Raw genomic sequence first — 22,680 nt, 5'->3', positions numbered from 1 at the left:
GCCTGTCCCGATAAAATTGCAAAGTGCGCGCCTCGCTGCGTTTCATTTTCGTGCTCGACGAGGGTTTCCAGGGCCTCGCCGTGCTGCTGCCGCCGCTGCCGGGGTCGCCGTCTGATTGGTTCGCCGCGGTGGGCGCGCGTCCGCTGTGTGCCAATCAGAGCAATGACTCCCTCCCTCGCCGTGATCCTCTTACCTCTCTGCCATTACCGCACCCCCTTTCATTCCGCGCGCGCTCTCAGCGTTCGGACGTGAAGTCAGATCAGCCACGACTCCGTCCCACTCCGTCCCACTCCGTGCCACTGCTTCCGCTCGGCGCGTCTCGTCGCCCTGTCTCTCTCGCACCCACACGGGGCGCCGCACGAGTGCGGGAGAGACAACGACGGCAGCGACGTTCACGTGTGCAGAATCAGTGAGCCGCGGCACGGCGCTGCGGCGAGGGGACTCCTCCATCACATGCCGGGGCGCCCAATCTGGGCACGGGCATCATTATCGTCTGCACGTGCCGCGTGTGTGTGTGTCTGTCTGTGTGCACGCGTGCCGCGTGTGAGTGGGCGCCTATCCTCGGCTGTACGGCACAGCAACACGACGAAGAACGAGACTCTCCCCCCAATCAGCCATCGCGAGCTGAATCATTCAATCGGCCCGGGGCGGCGTGGCCCCGCCGTCCAATTCGTTGGTCCCCCTTTTAATAACAACAGACAGCCGGAGGTTTGGAGGGCCTGGCCGAGGGCCTGGCCCACGCCGCCAAGCGGGCCGCCCCGACTGGCTTCCAGACAACAGGCTAGAGAGGCCATTGGAATATCGGGCCGAGGCTCCACGTCGCACGACGCGGAGCTACGCGGAGCGCCTCGCCCCCTCCCTCTCTTCTCTCCGAATGAGTGATAGATGTGGGATCTGGAGGCGGCATGCAGGCAGAGTACGTGTCTGGCTGCCTTGCCGGCCTTGCCGGCCTTGGCGCGAGGCGGGATGAGCAGCCAAGTCTCCTGGACGAGACTAAACTCGGGGTGGGGTCCGGTCTCGGGGAGCGCCTGTCATCGAGAGGGTAGGCCAGCCCGCAAGACTCGCGCGCGCCGCTGCCGGGGCGGCTGCCTACCCGGGCGGCTGAAGCCTGAAGGCTGACCGCGCAGCGCAGCGGCGGACTGCCGACTGCCGCCAGCGTCGCTACAAAGCGGAGTTGCTTGGAGCACGAGGCTCGAGGCCTCGGGGCTGCCCCTCCACCCTTCCAATATCTAAGCCCGCCGACACGTCACGACTATTTTGCGGTGTTTAGAAGTAATTGGCTGTGGGATGAGTGAAGCCTGGGAGGCGTCGAGGCGTCTGCTTGCGTGGAGTGCGTGGAGCAGGGAGCAGGGGCCTGGCTCTGCGTCATTTGGAATAGGCATAGAGTGAAACAACAATGTTTGAGAATATTGAAACATGTTATAATTCCTATTTTGTTTCTGTCTTTTTTTGCTTCCAGATGACATTTATGAGTCAGAGAAGACAACAATGAACTCACAGGGTGTACAAGTAGAGAGCCTTGGTGGAGGACAGATTGTGCATGATCCTCGCTCAAGAACCATCACCATTGGAGGCATGTCCCATGTGAGTCATTTTTAACAGTCACACATGACACATACAGGCTGTGGCATCAGAATAAAATGATTTTGGTACTTTTCTCTCACAGGGACTTGGCAAGGCAGATCACAACCTGGCGGCTGCATTGCTTTCTCGTTACTACCCTGGTTACAGTATCACTGTAACAGATTGATAAAAAGAAGCAAATACTAAGCCACAGAAAAATCATTTGTTAGACCAATGCATCATCTGATGGGCTACTCATGACAGAATTGTACCACTTAATCACCAAGACAAATTTAGAAAAATTTTGTTTAATTCGCCTCATGTTTTTAGAAAGTGAAAGTAAAAAGTAGAAAGCAAGAGAAAAAAAAACAACTTCATACTTGCTTAAACAAAAAAAGACATCAGCCACCAATAATAAAAATAAAATTTTACTGTGCCAAATTTTTAAATCTCAATTGATACCCGACACAAACCACTAATCACTGTCATCAAAACAACTAGAGACAGTCAACTCCTGCACAGTCTCAAGTAAAGAACTAGAACTAGAGCATTTATGTTTCTTAAATTGCTTCAAAAACATAAAATCTTTGTTGCAGCTTTGACATGAGTATTTTGTCTCCTTAGTATGGGTTCTCAAGTGCTCCATCAATGTATCTCTTCTTGCAAATGTTTTTGAACAGAATTCACAGACATGCGACCGTTCACCTGAGTGAGTCTTCATATGGCTCCTTAACTGATAAGCAGCAATGAATGCATGCTCACAAATTTCACAAACAAAATTTTTAACTCCAGAATGTGTTTTTTTATGTTCTCTCAGCCATGATTTCATTTTAAAAGTCTTCCCACAATCATCACACTTAAAAGGGCGTTCATCTGTATGTGAAACTTTGTGCGAATACAAAGCAGATGAAGTTCTACATGTGTAATCACATTTGTCACAGCCATACGGTTTTTCTCCTAGAACACAAAGAAATAATAATATAAATACCTACATGATTGGACAAACAGCAGTTTACTTTACTTTCATGCAAAAATTTTAAATAGGAACACAAACAAAAAATTACCAGAGTGGATGCGCATGTGAAACTGTAGACCTTGATGTGATTTGAAGGGGTTACCACATTCATGACACACATACGGTTTCTCCCCAGTGTGTGTACGCTTGTGATAGTATAGGCCTGCATTTGATGTATATCTTTTGTTACATACATCACACTGGAACTTTGATGTATGTTTTCGCCTGTGAAAGACAGGAGGTAACCTTTATTAATTTGTGGCTAAGGCAGATAATTTGAGGCATTTACATTACACCTGAAACGTACATATGATTTCTAAGAGCGTGCTTGGAAGAAAATCTAGAGGCACATTGTTCACACATGAAAGGCTTTTCACCTGTGTGATAGCGCATGTGATCTGCTCTGAAACTCTTGCTCCTGAATGCTTTGTCACACATATTGCATGGAAAAACATCTTCTGTATTATGGACATCTAGGTAGTGTGCTCTCCAGTCCGACTCCTTCCAAAATGAGACATTTTCACAGTGATGACAGAAGAAATTATGATCGATCCCATCAGGAGGCTCCTCTCGGTGTTGGTGAACAGTTTTTTTGTGTTTAATCAATGCTTCAATGGAATCTAGCTCTAAATGACAAAGTTTACACACACGCTCACTTGCATGTTTTCTTAGGTGCCGCTGAAATGAGCTATTGGTTTTCACACGAATTCCACAAATTCTGCAAGTGTTCTTTTTTAAAATTTCTTCTGGGTGTCTTTTAGCAATATGCTTAATACGCCCACTGCTCAAGCAGGAGACATGAGCACATATTAAACAAGGATATAACTTTAGTACAGTATGAACAATCCTCAAGTGGGTTTTAACACCAGAGTGCTTGCTGAAGGATTTTGAACATATTGGACAGGATACAGGTTTCAGGCGCCATTTAGTGTCATCACTGGTTTCTCCAGAGAGGCCATTATCACCAGAAAAATCATTCTCATCATCATCATCATCATCAACATCATCATCATCAACATTATCATCATCATCATCAGAAGCACTGCCAATTTCAAAAGGCTCATTGTTGGCCTCATTGTCATCATTGTCAAAACTTTCTGAAGGGATTTTGCCATCATTGACCATCTGATCTCCGGATTTCACAGGTTTAATAGTAGAAGTGTGGTTGCCCTGTTCATCAGAGTCACAGTGCCCTTGGACAGCATTTTCCATTTCCGATGATTCATTTGGAACAGTAATTTCTATCGCTTCCTTTGATCCAATAGCCTGTAACAAAATGAGCCATCTATATCCTAAACTAAACGGTTGAAAACATAGCACAGTAACCAATACATTATTATGCTACCTTTACTTGTACAGGTGTTGCCACAAACTGGCATCCCTCGACAAGAACCTTGCTCAGAAGTTCATGAGTGTTTCGACATTGGGTACGAAAAACAAACCACCGATCAACCTCCTGGAGGCAGCTACAGCAGATCAAAGACGGGAAATCGTCATTTTCTCTCACCTGTAATTTTTAAACACCAATCAAAGAGTTGTAAGAGAGAGGATTGATAGCACAACACAGAAAATCATACCATTTTACACCAATTCAATTTTACACCAATTCAAAAGGGCAGAACTAACCTCAAACCCCACACAAGTTCCGATTCTCTGAGGCAAAGATGCAGGATCCATAAAATCTGCTTCGGATTCATGAAATATAGGTATGTGATTCGAGCTGACGGAAAGGCACAACCTGCAGGCTGCACCGATGTCCAGTATTTCTACTTCCATTTCAAGTTCCTGCTACACTTGTTTGGATTTTGATGTTGTTGATGGTGATGAGAAAATGAGAAATATGAGAAATTGAGTCAGACGACAGGTATCATTACCATCACAAAATCCTAGTTAAAAACAGGTAAAGTTAGTTTCTAAGCTGAAGAAGTCAGATAAAAAAGGATATTTTACATATTTGAGTTCTCTTTTAGAACAGATTTAATCCTTTACAGCCTAATATATGTGATTTAATTTATCGGTTTAAAAGAAAATTGGTTGGCAATGTAGAATACACAACAACATCACAAACAACAACAAAAACACGGAGTTTTCGCGCCAATCTGGACTGCAGCAGCCAGGCAGCAGCATCGGGAGGACGGGTTATTGTTTGGAGTTCGGTTATCTCGTTCATTTACGCTTTAATTCGTCTTTCGAGTGTCTTCTAACATGTCATCGGTAAGCATTTTGTTGCGCCAACGATTCGTGATGCACTCTTCCGCCCTCCTTGGAAACTTTTTAGAGCGTTTTCGTTTTCGTGCTCTGCGCGACCCGGTCCGGCGTTATCGCTTTTGTCAGGGTTCCTTTTCTGCAGTTTCTTATGGTGTGTGGTACATTCCTGTGTCTGCTTCAATCCAATCGCTCTGTTGTCGCCGTTTACAGTCCGGCCGCATAGACCATGTTTTCAGTACTCTGGTTAGAGGATAGCCTTTGGTCTCAACAGGTTGTCTTTGTTCACAGAACGGGCGCGACACCCCAGACTTGGACAGGTCTGTGGGAGATGCCCGCCGCGAAGCTGTCACGTCTCCAGTACGCGACCTGGAACCCTTTGAAGACGAAAGTGACTTGCTTGGAGGCGAGGGAGATGATGATGGAGTTCAACGATTTGAAGATGAGGAAGAAGATGGCGAGGAGCTGTTTGGGGACAACATGGAGGCGTATGTTAAATTTATTCGTTATTTGTGTCGCACAGCTTGTGGCTTCCATGGGATGTTTGAATGCAATGTCTTTGCTTTGTTTCAGGGATTACCGTCCCATGTCAGGCCTTGATCGCTACGATCCAGATGTGTTAGATGATGAAGATTATGACACCATGTCTCAGACAGACCGTCAAGCTGCTGAAATGGCCATGAAGCGGCGTGACCGAGAGGGAGGAATGCTTGGAAGGCGTGGTGACCGAGAGTTGATCTACGATGACAGTGATGAGGAGGATGAACCTCGCCGCAAGCGCCGAATGGCTGAAAAGGCAGCTGCTGGGGAAATGGAAGATACTGACATGATTGAGTCCATTGAAAATCTTGAAGACACTAAGGGTCACTCAATCAAAGAATGGGTGTCCATGTTAGGTCCACGAACTGAAATTGCAAATCGTTTCAAAAATTTCTTAAGGAATTATGTCAACAGTAAAGGCCAATATGTTTATAAGGATCGCATCAGGCGCATGTGTGAAAACAATCACAGCAGTTTGGAGGTGTATATCTTAGTTGTAACTCCCAAACCTAGCTTTGAAATTCTAAATATTCCATTGTTAGATTTACTTCTTGTTTTTTCCTCTCCAAGGTTGAATTTCCTGCACTGGCCGCAAAAGAACATGTCTTAGCATTTTTCCTGCCTGACGCTCCCTCAGAAATGCTGAAGATATTTGATGAAGTTGCCAAAGAGCTTGTGTTGACCATATTTCCTAGTTATGAGCGCGTCGCAAGTACCATCCATGTGAGAATTTCTGAGCTGCCTCTTATCGAGGATCTTCGCACTTTCAGGTACTCTTCTTGTTCTGTCATTCCTCTGCATGTGTGTCAGTTTTGGTTCTCATTAATCTCATGATATTCATTAATATCTATTTAGGAAAATTCATCTCAACCAGCTTGTCAGAACTAGTGGTGTTGTGACAGCAACAACTGGAGTGCTACCCCAGTTAAGTATTGTTAAATATGACTGCAACAAGTGTGGTTATATTTTGGGACCTTTTGTTCAGAACCAAGATGTAGAAGTGAAACCAGGTTCCTGTCCTGAGTGTCAAAGCACAGGTCCATTCATGGTAACTATGTGTTCTCATCCATATATATTTATTTATATTTAGTTTCTAGGCTAGTGAAAAATTAATTATGTGCCCTCACAATTTTTAGATAAATATGGAACAAACAGTGTACAGAAACTACCAGAAAGTCACTGTTCAAGAATCTCCTGGCCGCATTCCAGCTGGACGTATTCCGAGGTCAAAGGATTGCATCCTGTTGGCAGATCTTTGTGATCGCTGTAAGCCTGGAGATGAAGTAGATGTTACTGGTATTTATACCAACAATTATGATGGCTCTCTTAACACTGACCAGGGCTTCCCGGTAAGTTTGATTTTTTGGTTCTGCAAGATTTTTTTCAAATGCTGTGTGGACTGTTTTCAATGTGAATCTCTTTCATTTATGCAGGTGTTTGCAACAGTGATAATGGCAAATTACATAATTGTCAAAGACTGCAAACAAATTGTGCAATCTTTGACGGATGAAGATGTGTCAGCTATTCAAAAGTTAGCTAAAGATCACCGCATTGGAGATCGGATTGTTGCCAGCATGGCACCATCCATATTTGGTCATGATTATATAAAACGCTCTATGGCTCTTGCCCTGTTTGGAGGAGAGTCCAAAAACCCAGGTACTTCTGTCATACCTTCATCTCTTTGTCAGGTTTATGTTCATGTTGAATCCTTGTTTACATTCATGTTTTTTCTTAAACTCAGGTCAAAAGCACAAGCTAAGAGGAGACATCAATGTTCTACTATGTGGTGACCCTGGCACAGCCAAATCTCAATTTTTGAAGTATGTGGAAAAAATTGCTCCTCGAGCTGTTTTTACAACTGGTCAGGGTGCTTCTGCTGTTGGTTTGACTGCATATGTCCGACGATCGCCAGCAAGTAGAGAGTGGACTTTGGAAGCTGGTGCCTTGGTCCTTGCTGACCAGGGTGTGTGCCTCATTGATGAGTTTGATAAAATGAATGATCAGGACAGAACATCAATCCATGAAGCTATGGAGCAGCAATCTATTTCCATATCCAAAGCAGGAATAGTGGCCTCTCTGCAAGCCAGATGCTCTGTGATAGCTGCTGCTAACCCAATTGGTGGACGCTATGACCCCAGCATGACATTCTCAGAAAATGTGAGCCCATCAGTTTTAATAATAAGTGATGATCACTTAGATTTTTATTATCTTTTGGCTAATGTTTTTCCTGTGTTTTCTATTTGTAGGTGAATCTGTCTGAACCTATTATGTCTCGTTTTGATATTTTGTGTGTTGTGAGGGATGAAGCAGACCCAATGCAGGATGAAAGACTTGCTAAGTTTGTTGTTTCATCTCACATCCGTCACCACCCTACAAAGGTCAATGATACAGCTTCTGAGACAGTTGTAGTTGACCCTCTGCAGTCTACTAATGTTGAACCAATTCCTCAAGAGCTTCTTAAGAAATACATTGTGTATTCAAAACAACATGCTCACCCTAAGCTCCAAAACATGGATCAAGACAAAGTTGCCAAAATGTACAGCCAACTTCGACAGGAGTCTTTGGTAAGATCTCAACAAAAATTATCCCTTTTCAATGATTTGAACTATTTTCTCCACTTTTACTCATTCAAATATTTCTTATCAGGCTACAGGCAGTTTACCCATCACTGCTCGTCACATTGAAAGTATGATCCGCATGGCAGAAGCATCAGCTCGCATGCACCTTCGTGACTATGTCCAAGAAGATGATGTCAACATGGCTATTCGAATGATGTTGGAAAGCTTTGTTGAAACTCAGAAATACAGTGTTATGAAGACCATGCGGCAAACATTCCAGAAATACTTATCCTTCAAGAAGGATCATAGTGAGCTCTTGTACTACATCTTACGACAAATGACCCAAGAACAACTTGCCTTCATGCGAGGTCTGCATGGTTCAGCTCATGATATCACCACCATTGAAATCAGTGAGAAAGATTTCATGGACAAAGCTCGCCAAATTGATATTCATGATGTGAAACCATTTTATGATAGCCGAATCTTTAAAGCCAATCACTACTCCTACAATGTCAAGAAAAAATCTATTGTTCAAACAGTGGCTGATGCTCGTCTTGGCAGATAGTATTTTAAACCATTGTACCTTGTCATTCTTAACTTATTCATCTTAGTGCCTTGTCATCCAATTGGATTTTATTGAAATTTCATCAACACAGGTTTCATGTATTAATTAATTAGTTGTAATGTTTCCTTCATATCTGTGCTGCACAGGTTGTAAAAGTGAATTGTGGGAAAATAAAGACACACCTTCAAATTTTTTGTTAAATTTTTATAAACCTGTCCCGATATTTAGAATATTTTTGAATAATTTTAATTTTTTTTTAAGAGGAGTTGGAAACATGCTGAAGTCAAGGAGAATCACGTCAGGATGTGTGTAACATAAGTGATCAGTCAACTTACAAGGAGGTTGCATACAAGTTTATTGTATAGATGAAAAGTAATTCAGGCTACATTAGTCAAATACAGTGTAAATATTGGAGGCAAAAGCAAATACTTTCCATAACAATTCTATCACAGACTGAGAGATCACAAACTCTATAAAGACAAACATTACTCAAACAGAAGTATGTGAAACAAGACATCGATTCCAATCGCAGCTGTCTAGATGACAAAATTGGGAGGTGCACTAATGGAAGCACAGTGGTTCTCAGTGGGCTTATTACAATCACCATTCTAGGATGAGTCTTATTACCTCAATGAACTACTCAAAATATCACACAACAGTATCTAAAAGAATGCTAATTACAAAAACAGAAGTTGTAGATATCTAGAATAAAATTTCATTATTGCGGCTTGAACAACACAAAACAGACGATTTCCCCCATTTTATAAAGACATTTCAATTAATTAGGGATAGGTTGAATTGCAAATATAATATTAGAACACTCAGAAATTCTCACAAAAATGATGCTGACCAAAAATTAAAACAGAATGTAACAGTGGTGGACACAGAAATGGTCTTTAACAAAAGGGAGGGGGTGAAGTAGCAACAATTGCCTATTTACAGTCCAGATCTGGGTATGTTAGCTAATAGCCCAAACATGCATATTAAGCAAATCAGATGCAATTTTGGAATCTTCTTAATTGACTTACGTTTTAACAACAAAAATTAAGTGGAGATTTCTAAAGTGGTTCATCATCTGAGCTTACAGTAGCGTCCATTATTTGGGATACATCATTTTGTTTGCGTGAAAAATGTACTAAATTCAGTTCATAATTTTGCCAGGCACGTTGAAGACGCCGTGACTCCCACGATCTAACATCCCAGCCCGACAATCGGCCAAGAGTTGACAATCTCGGACAGCGTGAGAGTAATAAGGACACACTCGTTATTGTTAGCTGAGAGTATCCTAAAAGCCACTGTAGGGGGAGGAATCACATCTATATTAATCACAAAAGAGTACATATCAAATTAATGTTATAGAAAACAGGTCCTTACTGTTTCTAAGTGTTCGAATGGGTTGATCTGTAACCATTCTGCCAGAACACGGTCCGTGAGTTTCTTCACTCTGACCAATTTCACAACTTTGAGTTTGGGAGAGCGTGTCAAGAGTAAAGCTGCAACATCTAATGATATTTGACATTCCAACTGTGAACCAGAAACAATTATTAGCAACACATTATGACAACATCAGAATATCAGAGGGCAGCTAGGCAAAGATAGTTACCTGAAGTTCTTGAAGATGCCCCAGAATTGTGTGTTCTTTATCATGAGAGAGAGTCACAGTTTTCTGAGGCTCCAGTGTTAAAACCAACTTTTGAAGCAATGGACATGAATCCGCAATAAGACCTACGTCTACATTAGGAACTTGAAGCTGAAAGTTACAAGTAATTTAGAGAATATGATGTTTATTACATGCGCTTGGTGATTTCTTAAAATAAAATAGCAATGTAAAATAGAAAGTTTCACCAACCTGCAATTCTCTAAGTTGCGACAAATGTGCTAGTTCTGGACCAATTTCAACTCCATGTGCTAACTCAACAGTCAAACTCCTCAACTTTGGTAATTTTGATAAATGCTACAGGGAAGGTGAAAAGCATATAAAAACAACACAAAATAAATAAGTATAAGGCTGAACAGCTTCAAACAAACCTTAAAATTCAGTCTCTTTGCATCATCTGATCCAAGGTGTAGTACTTCTAAATCAGGGCATGTGGCTCCAATTAACTTGACTTTTTCACATGATGGGCCACGGTAGAAAATCTATAGAAAAAACAGTTCCTGGATTAGGAGAATGACAATAAATAAAACAGATTGTTGAACCAAAAACAGAACGTACCTGTTTTAACACAAATTTGTATTTAGATTCTTGCCAGAATTTTTTGAGCCCTGCTGTTGCGAATACAAAATCCCCAAGCGAGGTAATATTGGGCATAAACTTGAGGGCAAAGTAAGCACCAAGAGCCCGTACTTTTGTGTTAGTTAGAATAAGGTCTCTCATAGTGCCACACAGGGCATTGTATGACTGATTCTGAATTGGAACAGGCTGTTCAAAACAAAAGAGAGAATTACTATTTGGACTACCTATTTTGAATAATTAATAAAACAGAGCTGAAACAAGACACTGATCGACAGACAAGAACCACCTATTTTCCCCATCACTCCCTGGTAAAAACCTTATAAGGTACCCTTATAAGTTACAATTTCGAACTATTTACCTGCATAGCTAAGCGTTTTAGACGTGCCATTTCATCGGGTAAGAATGCACGAGGTACCTCACCTGTACCTGGGAAGACTAGATAAAGAATGTCCATGCATGTTATGTTCGATCCTGTAAGATCAAGGAGTCTTACAGACGGACAATGTCTAGAAATTGCTGCAAGCACCTAGAACATACGAAGATGAAACACAAATAGTAAAGCTGTGTGCAATATTTAATTTACAAAAAGCAGTAACTGAATACAAAATCTCACCCTTCCATCATGAACAGCATCTTTCAATACAATTTCTGTGAGTTTATTACATTGACGAGCCACGGACTTCAGAAAATCGTTCATGTTGATGCCAAGCGTGCTTGACAGCAATGGTGGCAATGAGAATCTGAGGAAAAGAGAAGAAACATGGTGAAGGGTGCAAGCAAAGTTTACTCTTGCTGAACACACAACTGTGTTACAGTTACATACTTGCGCAACCCTCGACATCTGCCAAGTACAAGTTCCCATACTTCAGGAATCCCTTGCTGTGGTCGATATTGTGCAGTCCTCAGCAGTGGTTGAAATTCTGACATATCAAATGTCCTAACTTCTTCATCTAGCACAATTTCAAGCAAACGCACAGTCATTGTGTGCAATGGCAAGCCCAATGGAGATGTCTCGGGCTGTGACATTCTAGTATATTTCTTTAAAACCCTGCAAAAGTAAAAATTTATTTTCACAACACAGAATCTTTTTGCAAAAGAAAAAGAAGAAGAAAAGATGACACTGTGTCCCTTACTTGTTGGTAATCTTTTGACGGACCATTTCACTCAATATACCAGGTAAGAATGCCATGTAATCCCTCAGCTCTTCAGAAATTCTAGTCATGCTTAAATCTCTTCTCCGAAGAAGAAGCGAGTTAGCCTGTAGGCCTTTGGCAACCTCACATAAAATGAGGTCCGTTTCGAGACATCTTATAACAGCTAAGAGGCACAGCTCCTCCAACGGAAGTGGAGACTGTGATTTTAGTAGAGGCATTTTGAATCACTGGTTGGGACTACAGTTAAAGGCTAATGCTGAGAGGAAAAAAAAGAAATTGTCCTTAAGAAATAAAAATGAAATTTCTTTGAAGCTAAATCTATGAAAGTTCTAGAAAAATTGTGGAACAAATGTAAATATGCAATGAGGAAACTTTGTTAACAGATGATTGACACACGCGTGATTCGGATAAATCAATCGAAAATGACATAATAACAAATACCTTGTTTGTTTTGAAATTACATTTCAAGGAATTATGTACAGGTTTGAAATAATGTAACAATTCCTAGTCAAATCGTAAATGTGAGTTGCTGCCATCATGACATAATAATGACTAAGTTAAATATTTTCTAAACACTGTTCAAGAGTTCAGCAAAATCAGGTTGAAATCTTGTCATTCAAAGAACTGAAATAGAAGTATGTTGTATGGAACAGGTTAGAAATTTTTGTCTGGTTTGATTACGTCTCCGAACGCCCACCGAACCACCGAACCCCGAACGCGGGGACTTCGCCTTCACCCCACCCCCACCACTAAAGTAAAGTGAAAGTCATCCCTTGTAGCGCCTGCACTATACCCCCCACCACCGAGTTCAAAACACGACACTAGCGCCACCAGTTGGTAGAGTAGAGAAACAGCAATAACGTAAACAGCCGAAAGCAGTCGACGCGACGAAGCAGTCGACGCCGAATGCCGATAATTTTTTTTCCTGTTGTCAAAACTGTTTCTAGTAAGCCTTATGCTGCCGCTGTTGTTTGAGAAGTCTGTAACGATGTTATGACGTGTTAGACGAATCGTCAGCAGCGTCTTAATGAACTCTGGCACTGATTCCACGACTTCAACCCTTCCACATAATTTGTAAATTTTGTAAAAAGAAGACTAACTTTTTTGGACTATGGCGTGTTTATCGTGTTTGATGTAAGTACATTGTCGTGAGTGTCCTTTACAATCGATAAATCATTTGTGACTTATTTATTTGGTGCTAATTTCAGGGATCCACTATGGATTGCCATCAAGGTGCTGACCATCTTGGTTGTCTTGTCACTGGCGGTGTTGAGCGTCGTTCTTCCAATTATGATTGTAACTTCACGAAAGGTTTGACATCCTCTTTATTCAACCACGTATTCAGATTTTTCCTGATATCACATTTGAAAGAATGGGACGTTTGTTGCAGCACTTCAGAAAGAAACGTGAAATGGAGAGCAATCCTGAAAAGCCTCTGAGTGTAGCATTTTTCCATCCGTATTGTAATACTGGAGCTGGAGGGGAAAGAGTCCTTTGGTGTGCAGTTGCTTCCCTACAGACAAGGTATTACTAAACAAAACTGATTTATATCATCAATGCATTTTTCAGATCTCTAATATTATTTGTTTTATAGGTATCCTGGTACCAAAGTTGTCGTTTACACTGGAGATTTAGAAGCGTCCCCTGACGAAATTGTTAATCGGGTCCGTCAGCGACTCAATATTGACCTACCAGAACCAGTCGAGTTTATTTACCTGCATCAGCGTGGTTGGGTGGAAGCCGCTAAGTATCCTACATTCACCCTTCTAGGGCAGAGCTTGGGATCTTTAATATTAGGCATGGAAGCTCTGAATGCATTTTTACCAGGTAACCATTGGTTTGTATTTTAGATTTCATAACAAAAACTTTATGACATATCTGTATATGATTTTTATATGATTTTTTTTCTCCTAGATGTTTACCTGGACACAATGGGTTATGCTTTCACACTTCCTCTATTTCGATACATTGGGGGGTGTCGCGTTGGATGTTACACTCACTACCCTACAATATCTACAGATATGCTGAGGCGTGTTTCAAGTCGCACTGCTCAGTATAACAATAGTCATTATGTTGCACGCAGTCCTTTCCTTACCGGGGGCAAAATTATCTACTACAAAATGTTTGCATGGGTAAGTTATACTACAAAACAGTTGCAATATTGCTTCAATCTGGCATTAAATGTTATTAAACAAATTATTTTGCATACTGTAGATCTATGGGGTCATGGGACGTTGTGCAGAGATTGTTATGGTTAACTCCAGCTGGACAGAAGAACATATAAATGACATTTGGAATATACCTTTAAGAACGCATCGTGTTTATCCGCCATGTGACACAGAGGAGCTGAAGAAAATTCCCATCACTGATGATGAAGACTTCTTGAGAGGCTTGCCCACAGGTATCACCAGTATCACTAGATCATCTTATTTTTTAATTTTCATAAATGTTTCTTAGTCACTTACTGTATTTTAATGTCACCAAAGGTGAAAAGGGGAAGAAACTTATAAAGATAGTTTCAGTTGGACAATTCAGGCCAGAAAAGGATCACCCACTGCAACTACGCTCTATGTATCAGCTACGTCAATGGCTGCCTGAGGAGTTGTGGGATAGGGTAAGATATGATAAGTATCAATTGTTTTATCCCCCACTTTTCATATCTTTTAATGATAATTCACCTTTTGCAGATATGTTTAGTTTTTGTTGGGTCCTGTAGAGGAGCGGCTGATGAGGCTCGTGTGAAGGATATGAAAGATTTATGCAGACATCTGTCCCTTGAAAACAATGTGCAATTCCGCGTCAATGTTCCCTATGATGAGTTGAAAAAGGAGTTGCAAGAGGGAACTATTGGACTTCATGCTATGTGGAATGAGCATTTTGGAATAGGTAACAGTTTGAATCTTGACTATTTATTATTATCATTATTAATATTATTGTTTTTATTTCAATGTTGTCAATCTGTCCGTAGGTGTAGTGGAGTGTATGGCAGCTGGTCTTATCATGGTGGCTCATCGCTCTGGTGGGCCTCAAATGGATATTATTATTGAGGAAGAAGGAAGTCGCAATGGGTTTTTGGCTGCTGATGAAAATGAATTTGCAGTTGCCATCGTGAAAATTTTAAAAATGTCTCCTAAAGAGCGCCGCACAATAAGGGAAGCTGCTAGGTATGTGTTGCCTTTCTTATCATAAGTACATTCTCATCATCACATTTAGTATTTGCATTTCTGTAGCTAAGTTATTATTGCAGGTCTTCTGTGGATCGATTCTCTGTTCGAGAATTTGAGAAAGGGTTCCTCAGGTCCACTGCTCCTTTCTTAATTAAACCACATCATAAAGATTCCTAACAAGAAATTTGTACCAGTGTTTCTTCCAGCTGCTGATTTTTTGTGTGTGAATTTATTGTGTAACTTTGTCACCCTCCTCAATTTTTTTTTACCATTGCACAAATTTTTAGAAAAAGAATGTACTAGGTGTATTTGAAATCTCATTAGGTACTGATTTTCTCTCAATCTAATGTCGTTTCCCTGCTGTAGTGTTTCTTATCTGCACCATGAACTACAGTATTCTAGAACCCATTCAAACAATTTACTATTTGTTTGCCGGAAGCTAGAGCAATTCTGTTTCTAAATAAATTTAGAATATGATAATGCTTTGAGTTTATGTTCCAGACTTGAGCCCTTGCAAGGATTGTAATGATAAAAGTCAGTTGTAACAAAACTAAGTATTTATTTTATAGTCCAAAATGTGTATTGGCCCACCAATCAAAATGAGTAAACCAACCAGTTGGCATGTTTTATCACAATCATAAATCATTTAAGGACATAATTCTCACTATGTATTTTGTGTAGACTCTGTTCAAATATAAACAAAAAACATCTTGCTAGAAAAAAAAATTGTTGACTGAGAAAGCAGCCTCTAATAAAATAAACAAGATAAAAACCCAACATACTGGGTTGTCAGGTCATAATGCCTTATAACAAATACGGTAAAATATTTATAAATGTATATATGTGTGTGTACATAGTTTGTAAGTATATCATTTCCCCTCCAAAGTAGAGCACTTTTTTTCTCCCAATTCCATTATCATTTTTCTTCATGAGATGCAGTAAATACAACAAAACTATAAAGCAACAGACCGCATCTATCAATTGCTGCATTTTCAACCGGAACAGAAGCATGCCTTGTTGATGCCTATTTATCAGACATTAAAAATCGCCCTTGAATGCTTACAGCTATCAATGAAACCAATGCATACAACTAATCAAGAGAACTTTTAAAAGTGTTCTAAAGTTCCCAGAATTCTTCTCAATTCTGTGCATTAATATCACATCAAAGAAATAATAGTAGACAATGTCTGAACCATCATAACTGGAATAAGAGGACCAATCTCCAGCATCACATTCGCATGTTCCCTGGTCCCAGAGGGAAACTCAATCTTTGTAGTACTGAGGCTACAAGATCATGGAGGGTCTGTAAAGCAGAAACAAGGCAGAAGTTACAAATTTTCTTTGACTACCATTCACCATTTTGACATTGCAACAAAGTTGTACCTGGGGCTTGCACTGTTCCTCCAGCCAGCTAAATATAGAAGCAGACAGTTCAGCAAAGTTGGCAAAAGATGCATTGCTAAATGACAAAAACAGTTGATCCATAATAGCCTGAAACTGCCAATGAAAAATATTAAGATACACACTTTGGTATTTTGATCTAAGAATTAAACGTAATTATACTGAAATTATTGCATACCACTTTGAACTTTGTGTCATCAGAAATTCTAGTGTCTTGTTGCCCTGGCTGAGCTTGCTGCGCTTTAACCATTTGTTCATAATTAATGCGCATTATACTCAAAGCTACAACCTCTTTGCGTAGAGCATTCCTCTCTTCTTCCTGTTTTTTGCGCTGTTGGAGAAGGAACTGCAGGAGGAATCATATAATGTTTGAATGAACTAAAACAAATATGCAGTATGTCTTACAGAGAACATTATTATAAACAGGTAACAAGCCACACCTGTATATAATCTATTGACTTTTGCAAGACAGTGGCTTTGCTCAGTTTGTAGGAAGTAGATGAGTCTGTCTGCTGGCATGTTGGGACAAGATGTTGCAAAGAGTCATAGCCTTTCTTTATGGCATCTCTACGCTTTTGTTCCGCTTGTGTGTGAGCCTCCCTGCGGCGTTCTTTGTAGCTCAGAGACCCAGAGCCTTTGTGATCACTGTCATCATCCTCTGTAAAGAATATAGAAAAATAAGCAGCCACACTGCCAAAGTCCTCTTGCAGGCTTTGCAAAATTGTTATAACTCATAATATTGTTTATTCACAAAGAAATCCTACCATGGCCACTACTGCTACTTAGATTTTCATTAGAGTTGTGAGTAGAAGGTGCAGCAAGGCCTGATCCGACACTGTCTCGTCTGTAGTATGGCGATTCAGTAGGACTGGGTGGTTCAGGTTTCATATCTTGAAGACCTCCCATTCCAAGGGCTGCGCAACAAGATGAAGAAATTTGTTGAAAAATTGTATAAAGACCTAATAAAACTTTTAAAAAGTTATAATGAGACACAACACAGCACATAGCTCTGACGCCAGCATAGCAAGCAGCATCCATTACCAATCGCTTTCAACCTAACAACAGACATTTTTTGATTAATCATCATAGAAAGAATAGGCAGTGACTCCACCGGTGAAGATGGCCTTTGTTAACGCGTGTTGCCTAATAGTTGGGAATCATATGGTAAACACTAACTGTAATCAAACAGCTTGATTTCGAAGATACATCGCAAGAATATTTTTAAAAAAATGATAATTGAACAGGGAACAAATTTCAAACAAAATAAAATAATTCTGGCATAATCTTTAAACCTTGCTATCAATTCCATGATTTCAACAGAAGCAAAATATAAAGTGCAAACCTGGGTCATAACCGTAGTCGCCGTAATGCAATGGGTCAGACATTTTGTCTGGAATTGGATAAGGTGCTGAATGGACGATAAACTTCAATGATTAAAAAATTAATCGACTAGGCCATTCTGCGCGCTTCCTAATAAGTAGAAGAAAGTACACACTTTGAAGAAAGTACACATAAAAACGCTGTCTGCACCATTCTACCCTACCCCTCTCTCCCCACCTCTCTCGGAGGAGCACCCGGGCGGATCGGGTCGTCGGGTTCGGGATTCGGGTTCGGGTTCGGCGAGGGGGAGGGGGGTTGCAGAAAGTGAAAAGGGGAGGGGGAAGGCTGGCACCCCCACCTAGGTAGCTCTAGCTGCCTTGGGCTGGGCGGGCGAGTGCCAGGCGAGTGCGCGCCGCGCCGACGAGCGCCCGGCGGGCCTCCGGGTAGGCAACCGGGTGACTGGGGCGTCTGCCGGCACGGCCAGGCACGGCCTACCGCGAGCTCCACAGTATGTCGTACAGTACAGTACTGCAGATAGTGTAAGGCCTTCTGGGTGCAGTATGTATCAAAAAATATATTGGTCTGTAAATAGTATGATTAAGTTTGTAGACAGTATTTCATACTGCTAATAATCTCTTCGGGGCGGGCGGGCGGGTCGGTCGCTCTTGACTTGAGAGACCCTACGGTGTGCCCTCCGCGGCGAACTGCGAGGCGCTCGTTCCCGCCGAAAGTGATTCGCTGGCGCATTGGCTCTGTTTCCCTGAGAAAGAACAACAAACGTCAAAGACCCGAGTGAGGAAGGTGAAGGCAAGCAAAGCCAATAGCGTGCTGCCACGCCGACCTTCAAGTGCAGCACAGGACTCCTGTTCGGCGTTCTCCAGCATCGACGGGTCGCTGTCTTGCCTCCAGGCGCTCTCCTCGTGGATCGTGTCCCACTACAAGTCGTCCCCGGCGAATGAGAGTGGGACCCGCGGCGGTGCCACCGCTCCGTCTCTCTCGCTTTGACGGCCTGACGGTGTGTCGCACGGGGGTGCGAGAGGGACGTACTCACCTTACACGTGCAGGCCGCCTGGCCGCACTTGGTGCACGTGGAGCTGGAGGGTCGCCTCCGGCCGTGGGTGCCGTGGGACGTCCGGTGGCCCCCCGTCGTGTAGTACACAACCAGGGGCCAACCCTTGGGCAGCTCGTGCTGCATACCGTGGTACAGTCACCTGTGGCACAACTGACATGAGGTTTCGTCGGGTCGGGTTGATTGTCCGAGGCCTACCTCGACCCAGGACGACGTGAGGGCGTTGCGGCGCGCCTGGCTGGAGGACTGCGGGCCGCACCCTGGGCCACGCCGCTGCTCGTCCGGGTGGTCGAGACCGTCCGCCAGGCAGTCAGCCAGGCCGTCGCACAGCGTGGTGAGGAAGGTGCGCCAGGACTGCCTGACGGAGGGCGTCATGGCCTGCGGCAGCGCCTCCTCCAAGTAGTCCAGCAATGCGTCGCGGTATTGCTGAGCAGTGCGTGGGAAGCGGCGTCTCGGTGTTGTTGTTGTTGTCGCTGGGGCGCCAGACCGGCCGGACTGAGACTCACCCTGCAGCTGTCCCTGGTTAGCCCCAGCCCTCGGTGCGCGCGCGCCAGGGCAGCAAGCTGGCTCGCCATCGCGTCGTCGCCCGTGCAGCTGCAGCGGAGCGACTGTCCCGCAACCCCCAAAAAATGTGTTTTCCCCGTGCCGAGTTTCAAGCAAAGGTCGTTCTCTCGGTATCCACCTGCAGCTGCGCCAGCCCGTGCATGAGGGCGCGCGAGGTGAACTCCGAGTCCCTCTTGAGCTCGGCGGGGGCGTAGTGCAGGGGCTCGGCGCGCGCCGCGCGTCCGCAGAAGCGCTCCAGGTGCGTGGGGAAGCGACGGAAGTACCTGCGGAAGACGGACTTTGGGTCGAACGCACCTCGGAGTGGCGGTCTCTCGCTGCCTCGGGCCGCAGGTCTTAGGGTGCAGGGCTTACTTGATGTGCATCCGCACGCAGTGCGAGGTGGCGTCCCGCGCCAGCAGCCCGTGCGTCCTCCGCACGTCCGCCACCTCCTGCCAGGTCAGCCCCAACGCGTTCGGCGGCGTCCTGGACCCGCCGCCGGCACCCGCGGCACCCGTAGTCTCGGAGGACCCCGACGGCGGCACGGCGCCGTCCTCCCCGCGGCCCTGCTCGCCCTGCTGGGTTTCCGGCGCCATGTGCCCGTGCTGGATTTGGGTCGTCAACTTGTTCGGGGGCGGCGGAGGGGGCGAGGGCCAGGGTGGCTCCTCTGAGGACACCGCGGGGAAGCACTCGTGGCTGGACGCTGCCCCCATGCCATCCCCATGCCCTGCCGCGGTGACGCCGCGTTGCTATGCCAACGGCGAGGGTCTGTTTGAGGAGGGCGCGCGCACAGCGTGTCGACAGCACCAGAGCCCGCAGCCCCCGCAGCAGCCGCAGCCATGCCCTCTAACTGCCCCCAGATGCAGGTACACTGAAAAATAAATACTTGCAGAGACAATCAAAGTGCAACTGAATGCGACTTAACAACCCAAACGCTGCTGCAGCCCCCGCGCTGCCCCGCCGGCGACCCCTGCAAGTGCCCCTGCCTGAACCCAGAGGTAAGTGGCAGCAGGGCGTCCGGGCCGCCAGGACCAAGCAGGCCGCGCATCCTCCTCCCCTACCTCATCTCCATGTTCGGCGCGTGCAGGCCGTGACGTACGTGCAGCCGCTGCCGCCGCCGTCGTGCGCGCCCAAGCAGGTAAGGCGGGGAGCGCCCGCGGACGCGAGGGTAGGCACCCCTGCGGCGCAGGGCGGCTCGGCGGGCTGGCCCACCCTTGACTCTGCGGGCGCTCGGGCGGTCGGCGAGAAGGGAATGGTGCCACTGGCCGGCCCGCGCCCCGCGCCCCGCGCCCCGCCCACTGGCTGTGTCTCTGCGGCCCAGGTGTACCGGCACCCCAAGATAGCCGTGGAGGGCTCCACCGTGTACAAGCATTCGTACCCCGGGTTCCCGCCAGAGGTGGCCCTGCTGGCCAAGCCGGACCTGTGCCGCCCGGACCAGGGCCCCATCAAGGTGCCGGGGGTCATCGACGGGCACACCACCACCACGGTATGACGGTAGTTCGCTCCCGTCGGCGTTTCAACATTCGGCCCCACCTCGGGAAACACAACAACTCGGAGCGTTGCTTGCCGCGTCGCAGCTGAGCTACCAGTACCCGCACGGGACGCGGCCCCAGCCATGCCGCCCGTTCGGCAGCAACCTGATGGGCCGCGGGCCGATGCAGGACGCCACCACGCAGAAGGTGGACTACTGCGCCAAGCCCTACTGCAGGCGGGAGCCCTTCAGCGACCCCAGGATGCCCTTCCCCGACACCCCGATGGAGGGCAAGTGCCACAGCAGGCTCATTCGCTCTGTCTCTCTCGCACCAAGGGAGTGTGAGAGACAGCATCGAAACGTTGCACTGCGCCGCAGGCTGGACCACGACGCAGATGTCGTACGCGCACCCGCAGGGCGCCACGGCCGCGCAGTCCATGAAGCCGGTGGCGCGCGTGCACAAGGTGCCGTGCCCCGTGGACGGCCTCACCACGCAGAAGATGAGCTACGTGCCGCCTGCCGTGCTGCCTAGGTAAGGCACGCCCCACGCCCCGCAGACTCACTCCGAGAGTCGTCTCTCTCCGCAGGAAACGCCCCTTGAGCGCGAGAGAGACAGAGACGAAGACGACTCTCGGCATCAGTCTGCTGGCCACCTGTATGCTTCCTGCTTTCTACGTATATCACCCCGGGGACGACCGCGCGGACGCGCCGGGACGCGCCCCCCGGCGGCATTGACTCGCGGTGTATTGACTTGTTTACCGCCGGCGAGGTGGGCTGGCCGACAGCGCCGTGCTGCGCGGGGCAGGCGGAGAGGGCTGGACATATTGCGCCGATATGGATCACCGGTCCCTGACCAGCCGCCGCACGATTCCGAGGGATCTTCTCGTCGCTCCGTCTCTGTCGCACCCCTCTACGGTACCCTACGGGACGCCCCAGCCCCATGAGTGCGAGAGAGACAGCGTGAAACGATTCCGGAATCGGTCGGCTGTCCCCGGGGCGTTGTCGGCGCGGCCGGTCATTATTGGAGTGCCCCTGCTCGTCCACGTCCGTCCACGCGTCCACGCCACATGAACACGCGACGGGGGACTCTATTTACGGACCGCCCCGCGGCCTGCTCGGCCTGCTCGGCCTGCCGCAGGGAGGAGTACCCCTGGATGCAGAAGGGCCGCTACCACCGGCCCTGCGTCCCCTTCGCCGGCCACACCACGTACAACAGCAGGTGAAAACGCACGAATGAAACTACCTCGTCCATCGCGTTCAGCGCGAATACTTGAAGCTCAGTTTCAATGCCCACAGCTACGTCCCGCCGGGCCAGTGCGTCAAGCTGGAAGCCTCATGTACGCGGGACAGGTTTATGATGGGTCGGGATGGGGGGCTCTCCCTCTGCTACACCGGACGGGTCACGACGCAACGCTGTCACCTGCTGGAAACTCTCCCAATGCTTTCTCGCGTTATGCTCCACTCCACACGCTGTGGCCACGGTCTGCCTCCGCTGCTCCGGTGCCTTTCGAAATCAAAATTTGGTTTTGAAATTGGCCGACGGCGGGGCGGGACCACGAGGAACATCCCCTGTTTGGATGCGGTAGGCTGTCCGCGGTGCGTTCGTGACCGGAAAGGGAAGCAAAAGAGGGGGAGGGGGAGGGGGGGGGCGTTCGCCTGGCGGCGGCCAGCCTGCGTCCGCTGCTGGTCCGGGTATGGCCAGGACGAGTAGGGCAGGACGCGACAACGCGACGGCCGGGACGGACATATCGGACGACTGGACGCATTGGACGCACGCTGCGGCCATCGGGGACGTCGCGGCCCGGGACTCCGGCCTCCAGGACGCCAGGCCGCCAGTGCGACTGCAGCACCCGGACTCCAGGTCGGCGTTGGCGTT

The 22,680-nt window shown here is 46.1% G+C and overlaps 8 protein-coding genes across 9 annotated transcripts in view; 4 read left to right on the top strand and 4 right to left on the bottom strand.

Moving 5' to 3' along the window:
- The window catches only part of LOC117649947 (14 kDa phosphohistidine phosphatase-like), a 69,230-nt gene extending 67,406 nt beyond the window's left edge, over positions 1-1,824 (top strand). Inside the window, exons 2-3 of the mRNA XM_034393146.1 lie at positions 1,460-1,584; positions 1,667-1,824. Coding sequence (XP_034249037.1) covers positions 1,460-1,584; positions 1,667-1,750 — 209 coding nt within the window. The 3' untranslated portion in view covers positions 1,751-1,824. The remainder of the gene's footprint in view (positions 1-1,459; positions 1,585-1,666) is intronic.
- Positions 1,825-1,975: 151 nt separating this feature from the next.
- Positions 1,976-4,448, bottom strand: LOC117649942 (zinc finger protein 883-like). 2 transcript variants are annotated; one of them, XM_034393140.1, is made up of 5 exons: positions 4,205-4,448; positions 3,924-4,085; positions 2,886-3,829; positions 2,628-2,803; positions 1,976-2,520 (listed from the first exon to the last, which is right to left on the bottom strand). In XM_034393140.1, exons 1-5 carry the CDS (start codon positions 4,352-4,354, stop codon positions 2,039-2,041), a joined length of 1,914 nt encoding a protein of 637 aa, XP_034249031.1. In that variant the 5' UTR covers positions 4,355-4,448; the 3' UTR covers positions 1,976-2,038. The 2 variants fall into 2 exon arrangements, with proteins under 2 accessions (XP_034249031.1, XP_034249030.1); XM_034393139.1 differs by having other exon boundaries at positions 2,886-3,844; positions 4,205-4,446.
- A 184-nt stretch (positions 4,449-4,632) lies between these two features.
- LOC117649941 (DNA replication licensing factor Mcm2) lies at positions 4,633-8,635 on the top strand. The gene is made up of 10 exons (XM_034393138.1): positions 4,633-4,792; positions 5,075-5,271; positions 5,357-5,804; positions 5,894-6,093; positions 6,179-6,371; positions 6,460-6,672; positions 6,757-6,979; positions 7,065-7,480; positions 7,570-7,887; positions 7,970-8,635. The coding sequence occupies exons 1-10, from the start codon at positions 4,784-4,786 to the stop codon at positions 8,444-8,446; spliced, it is 2,694 nt and encodes an 897-aa protein (XP_034249029.1). The 5' UTR covers positions 4,633-4,783; the 3' UTR covers positions 8,447-8,635.
- A 142-nt stretch (positions 8,636-8,777) lies between these two features.
- Positions 8,778-12,557, bottom strand: LOC117649943. Its single transcript, XM_034393141.1, has 11 exons — positions 12,278-12,557; positions 11,816-12,092; positions 11,506-11,730; positions 11,296-11,422; positions 11,041-11,208; positions 10,662-10,868; positions 10,475-10,585; positions 10,296-10,400; positions 10,050-10,196; positions 9,821-9,970; positions 8,778-9,741 (listed from the first exon to the last, which is right to left on the bottom strand). Exons 2-11 carry the CDS (start codon positions 12,052-12,054, stop codon positions 9,505-9,507), a joined length of 1,716 nt encoding a protein of 571 aa, XP_034249032.1. The 5' UTR covers positions 12,055-12,092; positions 12,278-12,557; the 3' UTR covers positions 8,778-9,504.
- Positions 12,558-12,699: 142 nt separating this feature from the next.
- On the top strand, positions 12,700-15,888 carry LOC117649944 (GDP-Man:Man(3)GlcNAc(2)-PP-Dol alpha-1,2-mannosyltransferase). The gene is made up of 10 exons (XM_034393142.1): positions 12,700-12,970; positions 13,045-13,147; positions 13,227-13,360; positions 13,431-13,663; positions 13,751-13,968; positions 14,051-14,237; positions 14,323-14,450; positions 14,524-14,722; positions 14,805-15,000; positions 15,084-15,888. The coding sequence occupies exons 1-10, from the start codon at positions 12,948-12,950 to the stop codon at positions 15,178-15,180; spliced, it is 1,518 nt and encodes a 505-aa protein (XP_034249033.1). The 5' UTR covers positions 12,700-12,947; the 3' UTR covers positions 15,181-15,888.
- Positions 15,543-17,976, bottom strand: LOC117649946 (max-like protein X). The gene is made up of 6 exons (XM_034393145.1): positions 17,747-17,976; positions 17,169-17,318; positions 16,845-17,062; positions 16,583-16,750; positions 16,387-16,500; positions 15,543-16,306 (listed from the first exon to the last, which is right to left on the bottom strand). Exons 1-6 carry the CDS (start codon positions 17,787-17,789, stop codon positions 16,232-16,234), a joined length of 768 nt encoding a protein of 255 aa, XP_034249036.1. The 5' UTR covers positions 17,790-17,976; the 3' UTR covers positions 15,543-16,231.
- Positions 17,977-18,350: 374 nt separating this feature from the next.
- LOC117649566 lies at positions 18,351-20,046 on the bottom strand. Its single transcript, XM_034392453.1, has 9 exons — positions 19,934-20,046; positions 19,709-19,819; positions 19,476-19,620; positions 19,300-19,401; positions 19,068-19,219; positions 18,992-19,031; positions 18,776-18,913; positions 18,566-18,659; positions 18,351-18,484 (listed from the first exon to the last, which is right to left on the bottom strand). The coding sequence occupies exons 1-9, from the start codon at positions 20,044-20,046 to the stop codon at positions 18,405-18,407; spliced, it is 975 nt and encodes a 324-aa protein (XP_034248344.1). The 3' UTR covers positions 18,351-18,404.
- Positions 20,047-20,172: 126 nt separating this feature from the next.
- LOC117649565 (stabilizer of axonemal microtubules 1-like) lies at positions 20,173-21,340 on the top strand. Its single transcript, XM_034392452.1, has 6 exons — positions 20,173-20,199; positions 20,278-20,331; positions 20,421-20,471; positions 20,655-20,819; positions 20,911-21,094; positions 21,183-21,340. The coding sequence occupies exons 1-6, from the start codon at positions 20,173-20,175 to the stop codon at positions 21,338-21,340; spliced, it is 639 nt and encodes a 212-aa protein (XP_034248343.1).
- The last annotated feature ends 1,340 nt before the right edge of the window (positions 21,341-22,680 follow it).

This window comes from Thrips palmi, unplaced genomic scaffold, assembly GCF_012932325.1.
Source record: "Thrips palmi isolate BJ-2018 unplaced genomic scaffold, TpBJ-2018v1 HiC_scaffold_4, whole genome shotgun sequence".
In the NCBI taxonomy this organism is placed as follows: domain Eukaryota; kingdom Metazoa; phylum Arthropoda; class Insecta; order Thysanoptera; family Thripidae; genus Thrips; species Thrips palmi.
This window is presented reverse-complemented; position numbering and strand designations above follow the sequence as displayed.

What these genes read in the sequence shown, in the direction of transcription:
- LOC117649943 (XM_034393141.1), bottom strand. Translation starts at nt 12,054, where the DNA reads ATGCCTCTACTAAAATCACAGTCTCCACTTCCGTTGGAGGAGCTGTGC. An exon ending in CGCAACTTAGAGAATTGCAG is followed by an intron (nt 10,197 to 10,295) that starts GTTGGTGAAACT and finishes TGTAACTTTCAG; the next exon opens with CTTCAAGTTCCTAATGTAGA. An exon ending in GGCATCTTCAAGAACTTCAG is followed by an intron (nt 9,971 to 10,049) that starts GTAACTATCTTT and finishes TCTGGTTCACAG; the next exon opens with TTGGAATGTCAAATATCATT.
- LOC117649565 (XM_034392452.1), top strand. Translation starts at nt 20,173, where the DNA reads ATGCCCTCTAACTGCCCCCAGATGCAG. An exon ending in CGTCGTGCGCGCCCAAGCAG is followed by an intron (nt 20,472 to 20,654) that starts GTAAGGCGGGGA and finishes TCTGCGGCCCAG; the next exon opens with GTGTACCGGCACCCCAAGAT. An exon ending in ACGGGCACACCACCACCACG is followed by an intron (nt 20,820 to 20,910) that starts GTATGACGGTAG and finishes GCCGCGTCGCAG; the next exon opens with CTGAGCTACCAGTACCCGCA.
- LOC117649942 (XM_034393139.1), bottom strand. Translation starts at nt 4,354, where the DNA reads ATGGAAGTAGAAATACTGGACATCGGTGCAGCCTGCAGGTTGTGCCTT. An exon ending in GAACTTGTGTGGGGTTTGAG is followed by an intron (nt 4,086 to 4,204) that starts GTTAGTTCTGCC and finishes TAAAAATTACAG; the next exon opens with GTGAGAGAAAATGACGATTT. An exon ending in TCACATGCGCATCCACTCTG is followed by an intron (nt 2,521 to 2,627) that starts GTAATTTTTTGT and finishes TTTGTGTTCTAG; the next exon opens with GAGAAAAACCGTATGGCTGT.
- LOC117649946 (XM_034393145.1), bottom strand. Translation starts at nt 17,789, where the DNA reads ATGTCTGACCCATTGCATTACGGCGACTACGGTTATGACCCAG. An exon ending in CGACTACGGTTATGACCCAG is followed by an intron (nt 17,319 to 17,746) that starts GTTTGCACTTTA and finishes CTTGTTGCGCAG; the next exon opens with CCCTTGGAATGGGAGGTCTT. An exon ending in AGGAACAGTGCAAGCCCCAG is followed by an intron (nt 16,307 to 16,386) that starts GTACAACTTTGT and finishes TCTGCTTTACAG; the next exon opens with ACCCTCCATGATCTTGTAGC.
- LOC117649941 (XM_034393138.1), top strand. An exon ending in TTTGGGGACAACATGGAGGC is followed by an intron (nt 5,272 to 5,356) that starts GTATGTTAAATT and finishes GCTTTGTTTCAG; the next exon opens with GGATTACCGTCCCATGTCAG. An exon ending in ACAATCACAGCAGTTTGGAG is followed by an intron (nt 5,805 to 5,893) that starts GTGTATATCTTA and finishes TTCCTCTCCAAG; the next exon opens with GTTGAATTTCCTGCACTGGC.
- LOC117649944 (XM_034393142.1), top strand. Translation starts at nt 12,948, where the DNA reads ATGGCGTGTTTATCGTGTTTGAT. An exon ending in TCTGAATGCATTTTTACCAG is followed by an intron (nt 13,664 to 13,750) that starts GTAACCATTGGT and finishes TTTTTCTCCTAG; the next exon opens with ATGTTTACCTGGACACAATG. An exon ending in GAATGAGCATTTTGGAATAG is followed by an intron (nt 14,723 to 14,804) that starts GTAACAGTTTGA and finishes ATCTGTCCGTAG; the next exon opens with GTGTAGTGGAGTGTATGGCA.
- LOC117649566 (XM_034392453.1), bottom strand. Translation starts at nt 20,046, where the DNA reads ATGGGGGCAGCGTCCAGCCACGAGTGCTTCCCCGCGGTGTCCTCAGAG. An exon ending in ACGGGCTGGCGCAGCTGCAG is followed by an intron (nt 19,402 to 19,475) that starts GTGGATACCGAG and finishes GTTGCGGGACAG; the next exon opens with TCGCTCCGCTGCAGCTGCAC. An exon ending in CTCGACCACCCGGACGAGCA is followed by an intron (nt 19,032 to 19,067) that starts GCGGCGTGGCCC and finishes GCAGTCCTCCAG; the next exon opens with CCAGGCGCGCCGCAACGCCC.